Source organism: Xyrauchen texanus, chromosome 50 (genome assembly GCF_025860055.1).
Source record: "Xyrauchen texanus isolate HMW12.3.18 chromosome 50, RBS_HiC_50CHRs, whole genome shotgun sequence".
NCBI classification, from domain to species: Eukaryota; Metazoa; Chordata; class Actinopteri; order Cypriniformes; family Catostomidae; genus Xyrauchen; species Xyrauchen texanus.
Window position 1 is genome coordinate 19046672 of NC_068325.1, and position 8837 is coordinate 19055508.

Consider the following 8837-nt stretch of genomic DNA (forward strand, 5'->3'; position numbering starts at 1 on the left):
ACTACATAAAGCATGCATGTCTTAAAAAAAATTGGATTTTAAAATGAGATTTTTATATATAAAATGAAATCTTACCATGCTTTGAATGGGGACACTGATTCAGTGTTATTTATCAACAGATTCTCTGGTCTTCACCATGTCATTAGGATAATTTTCTGTGTGGGTGAAAAAAAAATATATAAATAAAAAAAAAAATTGCGCAGTTCTTAAGACTAATATTTATATATCATGTTATTTGTTCAAATGATAGGATTGATTTCAGTTCAGGTTAAGCACAATGAACAAAATGTAAAAACAAAAAAAAAAGTGTTTAAGACATTACAGACAATACAGCATAATTTTTTGTAAAGCTGCTTTGAAACGATGTGTATTGTGAAACGTTATAAATGATTTAACTCGAGGAAGCAGAGAGAGGGGAAATGAAAAGTGACCTGGCTCTTCATGGTGAGGCCTTGGCCTGGTTCTCCACCTCAACATGCCTTTGTCTCGATGAACGGTCACTGAGCCACGTGCCTTGTTATCTCAAAGCAAGTGCTCCGATAAGGAATCCCTCTGCGTTCTGTGCTCGTACAGAGCAATGCAAAGAGAGGGAGGGGGTTTCATCATTACAGCATTACAGCGGAGAGAGCAGCAATCAAACCCGCCGCCCTCCCCCTCCAAATACTGACGCCCAGCCCCACGGCTTGGCAAGACATAACAGCGGAGCTCTGTTGGGTAGGCGAGCCGCGCCTCTGTTATTGATGTCTCTACAGACTCCAGATTTCAATAAAGCAGGCTCAGAGCTTATCTAGAGACATGGCCACAGTCGCTGCCATTGAAGGAGTGAGGCAGTTTGCCCTCTGTCATCAATCAAACCAGCCTACACACACACACAGACACACACATGTGTATGCGTCACTTCCATAGCAACCTTTGCAGCAACACATTCAACACATATACAAAAGGGATTAATGCAATTACAATCCATCACTAAAGAGCACTTGCATCTATGCAAAACAGTAAAGGATGTTTTCCCAAAGCAATGCAGCGTATGTTTATATTATTATAAACAGTACAAACCTTGTGTATATAAATACAGTGGCTATCCATATTGAATTATTGTTCCATAACTACACCAACATTAAGCCACCATTAAACTTGGTAAATTCTGCCCCCTTCCCAGAGCGTGTGCCTCCCTCCCTCCCCCCCAGCCTTCCCTGCTCTCAAAGACTATAATCCAACCCTGCCGTGGGGAGCGCAGCAGAAACCCACTCGCCTTTGCCATTCTGTCCCGTTCTCTGCGCTCTCATTTTCCGTCCCCTCTGTGACCTGCACTTTCAATGCGCCAGCGGGGGCGCGGACATTATGCATTTGAGGGGCACTGCAGTGAGAGGGGTACTCTCCCCCTATGGAGGAAAGAAACCTCCTCCTCTTTCAAAAACATCCATCACGAACGAAGCAAGCGGGGCGTTTTGTCTGCTTTTTAATGCAACACCGAATTGGGCTATATGGCCGTTTTAACTATGTTTATAATCACCTTGGCTTTCCAACTACACTGAACGACATGGACAGTGTTTGACTTCCCTAATAAAGACAAACGGTGCGGAACGGAATAAAACGCAGATGTGTTTTTAGTACTTTAATTATATTTCTAAAAAGGCATGTTAAATTTTTTAAATAGCTTAGACGGGGGCCTGGGTAGCTCAGTGGTAAAGACGCTGGCTACCACCCCTGGAGTTCGCTAGTTCGAATCCCGGGGCGTGCTGAGTGACTCCAGCCAGGTCTCCTAAGCAACCAAATTGGCCCGGTTGCTAGGGAGGGTAGAGTCACATGGGGTAACCTCCTCGTGGTCACTATAATGTGGTTCGTTCTCGGTGGGGCGCGTGGTGATGGGCGTGGATGCCGCGGTGGATGGCGTGAAGCCTCCCCACGCGCTATGTCTTCGTGGCAACACGCTCAACAAGCCACATGATAAGATGCGCATGTTGACGTCTCAGATGCAGATTTGTCCTCCGCCACCCGGGTTGAGGCGGATCACTACGCCACCACGAAGACTTAAAAGCACATTGGGAATTGGGCATGCCAAATTGGGAGGTTCGGTGTACAAAAATTGAGGGGAGTGGATACAGTGACACCTGGGATGGAGAGGTGCGGCAATGGGGTGGACTGGCTTCTGGGCCCCGAGCCACCCAATTTGGGGTATCTCCTCAAATCACAGCTCTCTGGCAGATTGCCGCATTTTTTGACCGCGGTGCCGAGACTCTCTACAGCTCTTAAAATTGCAATAAAATATATTAGAATATCCGTAAACAGAGGATAAACGAACCCAAATCTAGAAGTTATCATTTTGGGACTGAAACAAAACTACGGTCAAAGGTTTTTCAGGCTAATTTAAGGAAAAACGTTTTGAAAAACACATTTTCATTAAATAACCAAGACACAGGAGATATCCCTCCACGTTACTGACACTTGCACATAAATGATCCTCGATTAAAACACTGAGAGTTCGCACGACATTCTTTTTGTTGATAAATATACATTCAAATGAACCAAAATGTTAATATTTCATATTTAAATAACAATTGATTTAAAGAAGCTGTCTTTAAAATTGCAAACTAGACTGAGCCGAAATCTAAAGCGTACCGTTTCGGTCATTCTTGAGAAAGAACAAGGTCAAGCATCATTTGCAGACATGAGTAACAAAAAGATCCTTTTTGTCTGTCAAATCCACTCGTGCGTTGGCTGACCCATTATGGAAAAAAATACAGAACGAAACATTCGGCTGTCAGGGCAAGGATATTTAAGACACAAAGCTTGTACAAAAGTGATCATTTGCCTGGAGATATTCAGCTGCGAGAAGCGATACGAATTGCTGCGAGCCCACACGCGCTGACATTCCGCTCGCGTCCCCCATAGCCATGCTCTCTCTCGTCTGCCTCGTGTGCTGCTGTGAAATGGGTTGCATGCGTGAACTCAACAACAGCAGTCTTGCCAACCCTTTCTCACTCTACAAATCGATGCAAGTTGGGGCTCTTTGAGACTTTCAACTCTAGACATCCAAACCAAGCCTGTTTGTTTTAGCGGTTACACGTATATAAGCGGTAAAGTGGGTCATTACATTCACTTTCTCTATCTAGTATGTGTTTTTTAATGCTGCCTTGGACTCGGTTGTGTTAATTGGCCTATTTGCGACACGTTTTGTTCTGTGCATTCTGTGACCGTGTGGAGGTCTTCCGCTTAAATACAATATTCAATATGAAAGGATGGAACCACAAAGGATTTCATGAATTTTTTGATTTGAGAAGTATTACCTCTCCAGGCGATGAGATTTTATTTTAATTGAGAGCTGTTTTTAGCAAGTCGCGTTCGTTTGGATAGCGATGCCAAGCATGAGACTTTGAAGCACATTGCTTGCTGTTCATCGTTTACTTTACCGTCATCCATTGCAATAAAGACCGACAAGTACATTCGCTTTTTTTGTCTGGTCACAAAGTGTATCGATATAAAAAAGTGGCAAGGGAGCCTTGTACCCCACACTTGCATTTCATAGCATCTCAAGTATCCTATAAACAAATGAATCTCCAATGTGATTGGCGATTATTGGCTTTAGCCCATTTGTAGCCAGTAGGAAATGGTTTGCTAAAAAAATAGAGAATTCAACATGTTTTGTTGAACTTTAAAATGTTCTTCTATTGCTTTAGGCTGGAAACCCCATTTTGGTTCTACTTCCAAGTGCAACGGCTAACTTCAAATTGAAAAATGTTTTATGCAATGGTTGAGGATCCTGAAATGCAGTATACTTGTATCAAGGATTCCAAGATTCAATGTGTTGGGGAAAAAAACAGCGCAAGGAAAAGAAAACAATATATCCGTGGGTAGGCGTCGCTCCGGGAGCACGCAGCGATCCGTGCACGCCGGGGCTCCTGCTGCAGTACAAAAGCTCAGTGAAGCGAAGACAAGGGCTCTCTCGTTTCAGTGCACGCCGTCCCGTGGGACCGCTCGGACCGAAAAGAAACTTCAATCAAACCGTGACGTCTCCAGTGAGAGCCAAACTCCGAAATCCGATCCGAGCGCATCTCTCCGCCCTCACACAAACTAAATACTGGCGGATAAAACCGAACGGGCTGCCAAGACAATAGCAAACTTTGGCAACAAGATTTAGAGAAAGCAACTCCATGAGGATTCCTGCTCAAGTCTTTGATGCAGACTTGATAGAGCATGTGGTGCATCTAAATGTTAACTTAAGTGATTTAGTTGATTAGTTAATTTTCTACAGATGTTCCAAGTAATGTTTATTAGAGAAAAAAAAGGATGTTACACTCTTTAAAATGCTGGGTTATTTTTTTCAACCCAAATATTTTAAATTGGGGTATTTTCTCTCTGTTGGGTAGTTTTTGTGTAGCCCAGCTGCTGGGTTAGTGGCTGGGTCATTTTCACTGACAGTTGAAACTATACACCCCTCCCCCCACCCCGATGCGTCAACCCAACGGTGGCGTCAGAACAGCCCAGCTGATGAGTTACCTGACGCAGGCTTTCTGGATCGCCTTCAGGTGTGAGCAGATCCCAGTGCACACAAATTGGAGGATTTCATCGGTGAAGGTTTATATCGTTACTGAACACCAGAAAATGCAAAGACACCATTCATAATCAGAACTGGACAGCTCATATGACATCAGCTGTTATTAGATGTCACACTAGCTTCGTGAGCTTTCGCTTTGCTTTGTCTATTGAGGTGGAATGCTGTGTCCTCCCAGACATGGGTGGAATGTTGTTATGGACCGTACATGGCACGGACGGGTTAAGCCATTGCACACCGTCTCCAGGATGCGAGGTGGGGTGGCAAAGCACATTTTTAGGGTGGCAGCTGCCACTCCGAGCCACCCTTCTGGCCCCGCCCCTGCTCAAGCTGTGCGTCGCTGATACGTTTCACAACACTCGTGCCACGGAGCGTCATACGGGGCTTCGTCCAACACATGAAAAGCGTTGCTGTGCACGGTAAACATTAAAATCATATTTCAGTTTGAAGTACAAAAAGTCAGGGGGGAAAAATTCTGGTGCAAACGTCGACCTGTTATTGCACAAAAACATCTACATTTATTATGTACCTCCAGCAGGCTGATATATGTCAAGGCCTAATTCCCTTTCCTAATTTAAAGGGACAGGTCACCAAAAATAAAAATTCTCATTATTTATTCACCCTCATGCCATCCCAGATGAGTATGACTTTCTTTCTTCTGCTAAACACACATGAAGATTTTTAGAAGAATATTTCAGCTCTGTAGGTTCATACAACGCAAGTGAATGGTGACCAGAACCGTGAAGCTCCAAAAAGCACATAAATGCAGCATAAAATGTATCCATAAGACTCCAGTGTTTAAATGACTGTGAAAGTGTGAAAAGGTGAGAAACATGTCAATACTTAAGTCCTTTTTTTTTTTTTTAATACTATAAATTTTCACTTTCACATTTAATAGTCATGTGGCACCTGTTTAGTTTTTCTTTCAGATGCGAAAGTGTAGATTTAGAGTAAGAAAGGACTTAAATATTCATCTGTTTCTATATTCAAACCCACATTTATCACATGACTTTTGAAGACACTGATTTAACCACTACATTTTTATGGATTACTTTCATGCCATCCTTATGCACTTTTTAGAGCTTCAAAGTTCTGGCCACTATTTGCTTGCATATAATGGACCAACAGAGCTGAGATATTCTATACAAAAAATAGTGACCTCTAACGCAGACGAAATCGGACATGTGGGCTCATTATGTCTAATTTCTCTCCCATTTATGGCCAACATCATTCACTCAAAATATTCTGTTAAATGTGGCAGCGGTTTAACTCAGGCCATGACTTGTTGATCTAAATTCTATCCCCGGATATGTATAGAGCATTACAATATGGCGCAGACATGTCACACGTTCTCTTTTGCAAATCTGATGCTGACATGGGAATATAGGCTGGTCTGTCTCCAGCAGACAGGCTCCGTGAGGAGACCGTGCAGGCGTGAGCTCACACGGAGATGACGGGCTATAAATAAACAAATCCGGAGCACTGGGGTCTCGGCAGGTCGAGCTAGGGGCGTGGACGAAACAAACGAAGTATTGCCAATTCGTATAGACCAATGTACATTATTGCCATATGTACAAACACTCCACAATGAAATTCTAATACACTATAGCTACAATAAAATCATATTGCATATACAAAAACCAGCACACCGCAATATTAAACCAGAAACGCCAAACCAAATCGTAAACATCTCAAAAACATCTGATGAATGTCTCATTGACATCCGAGACTTATTGGCATACGTCTTATGACAGCGTAAACAAAATACGTCTTCCAGATGTAAACACCAGGGAGGTGTTTAAATGCTTTTTACTGCATGTACTAGGCCTACTAGGACCGCTACAGCCTGGAATAACCTGGGGTGCCTTGCCAAGACAAATGGGCGGCCATTGTTGGGTTTGAACCTACAAACCTGGATATTTAACCGCTTCGCTAACCCTACAACTTTTTCAGATGGCCTCAGGGTTGACAGCACACCACAGGCTCTGATAGCCTACTAGAGAATGGCACAACACGTCTGCATGATATTGCTTTAGAAGTTCGAAGTGGGGGGACATTGTGGCTGTACGTCAGAATATGGAGCTTAAAATGTCAAAAAAGGCAGCGCCTGTCGTGGACAAAGAGATCAGCTCTGTCCTCCGATTGGCTCCGTAGCCGATTAGACCGAACTAGTAATGTTTCACTAGGTAAGAACTGGCCAATGCCCCAGACACAACCAGACAGCGATGCACAAGAAGCACAAGCGCAAGAAGCACAAGAAGCACAAGCGCAAGAAGGTCGCCTCAACCACACCGAATTAGGTCCCACCAACAAAAAGAAAGATGTTGTCTATACAAAGCAACTGACTTCTACTGAAGATTGTCTCCTCGTAGTCTAACGGCACGTTTAAAAGAAACATTTAGTCTATTTTATATGAATGTATATGGCTTCTTCAGTTCTTCTGTCCATGTTTCCTTTCAGCCCTTGCTCGCGGGAAAACAAGAAATGGAGGTGACCTCCAAACACGTATATTAACGGGTTTAGAGGTCACCTTCATTTCTTGTTTTCCATCAGCTTTATAAAGGAGAGAAAATAACCATTTATTGAAAGCATCGGTAAGGCAGGTAAACGTCATATATAAGGGCGAGGCTCGCGACATCAATAGCGTTCGCGGCGAATCCCTTTCGGTGAAGTCCGCGCGCGCGCCACAGTCGTGTTACTCAATCCGAGAAATTCACAGAAACCGACGATTCCACAAAATCGACGATTTATTTTCGCTTTGAATGAGCATGTCAAGCTACTAAAAAGGAAAGTCCCTTAATGTGGGAAATTGACTGTTACTGAAAACAGCGCGTGGAAACGGTAAATCATTTAGATTTAGACATTGACGAGCCATTAACATGCGCGAGAGTCAACAAGACGTTTCGGGACGCGGGTCCCAATAAACACATGACCGAAATCCAAGAAACAATGTTGAAAACTCGTCCAAAAACGGAACTTTTCTTGCACAAAATGCTTTTACAACACTCCCACCCAAAGTAGAGTATAAACAACAATTTCCAGCATTTCTAAAGGTCCGCACGAAACTCGCACGCATTTGCCGACAGCGGACAATGTAACGGAACACAAATAAACACATAGTTATGGAAAACATCCATGATATAGGTTAAAATGGTCTTACCTGAAAGTATTGATTCCTATTTAAAATGTATAGGATTTTCTTTTTTTAAAGCACCTTTTCACTCTTCAGACAATAGTGTTTAAGATATTAAATCAAAGAGGATCAGCTGCTCCTGTTGAAAGCTGCATTACTATATTACTGTATGTATATATAACTCAAATCAATCGAGTTGCCCTGGTTTTATCTTTGCTTTCAGTGGAAGTCCTTCAGAAGTTCAGTGTATCTCCGGACTTGCCGAATATGAATATCCACTCCTGAGGAAAAAAATCTCGATGAAGATAGGGGATCCATATACATCCATAAAGAAGCATTTAGTTCCCTTGGTTTAGGACAGGAGGGTGATTTCGACACAAACTGGTCCCCGGGGCTCCGGTCGAACTGAACTCGGTCTGCTATATGACGAGACAACGAGCGATCGAGAGCCACGCCGCGAGAACGGTATGTGCGTATGTGCGCACGGACCGGTCCTTACGCGCACATTTACGCAACATTGGCCGACAAATGCACCGCACGAATTCCCGTCTCTCTAATGTAACAAACAGAGCCCTTGACGTTTCCGGAAAATGTCCCGTTTCTTTGTCCCGGTTCGGATACGCGATATCCCTGTTGCGAGGAGAGCCCGCTGCTGTGTATGCGTGCCTCTCCGTAAGCGCGTGCGGCGGGGAATGAAAGCGGAGTCTCGCTCGCTCTCTCTCTCTCTCGCTAGCGCGCACTCGCGCGCGCGCGCTCTCTCTCACCCAGAAGGCCAGTCGGGGGAACAACCGCAATTACCATAAACCCAGTAGGCTGCGCTCCCTCAAGTTTGGCTAACCAACTCAGTAGACAGTCATAAATACAGTACAAAATTAATACATTATAGACAACCACGCTTCATATGTGGATATGTGTAGTTTTATTGTTATAAACATACTTGAACAATCCAGCACCGAACTCCAAAATATCCCAAATACATCTTGAAATAAACACTCCGCACGTGCTACTTTAACAACGTTTGAAAGCGATGTTAAAATATTGTTTACGGGACTTCCGCATTTATTAGCATTTCATAAAAGTTTTCTCAACGTTAGCAGTCGGTTTTATCTTTATTTGTTCAAGATGACAGCAACATTTTTTTTTATTTTT

At 43.4% G+C, this 8837-nt stretch overlaps 1 protein-coding gene across 4 annotated transcripts in view; it reads right to left on the reverse strand.

Moving 5' to 3' along the window:
• Positions 1-8372, reverse strand: part of LOC127640913 (BCL-6 corepressor-like) — a 48487-nt gene extending 40115 nt beyond the window's left edge. For 3 of the 4 annotated variants that reach the window (XM_052123626.1, XM_052123627.1, XM_052123624.1), the window contains exons 1-2: positions 7716-8372; positions 76-155 (exon numbers count right to left, since the gene is read on the reverse strand). In XM_052123626.1, coding sequence (XP_051979586.1) covers positions 76-78 — 3 coding nt within the window. In that variant the 5' untranslated portion in view covers positions 79-155; positions 7716-8372. The remainder of the gene's footprint in view (positions 1-75; positions 156-7715) is intronic. The other variant, XM_052123625.1, reaches the window with a different exon arrangement.
• Positions 8373-8837: the final 465 nt, after the last annotated feature.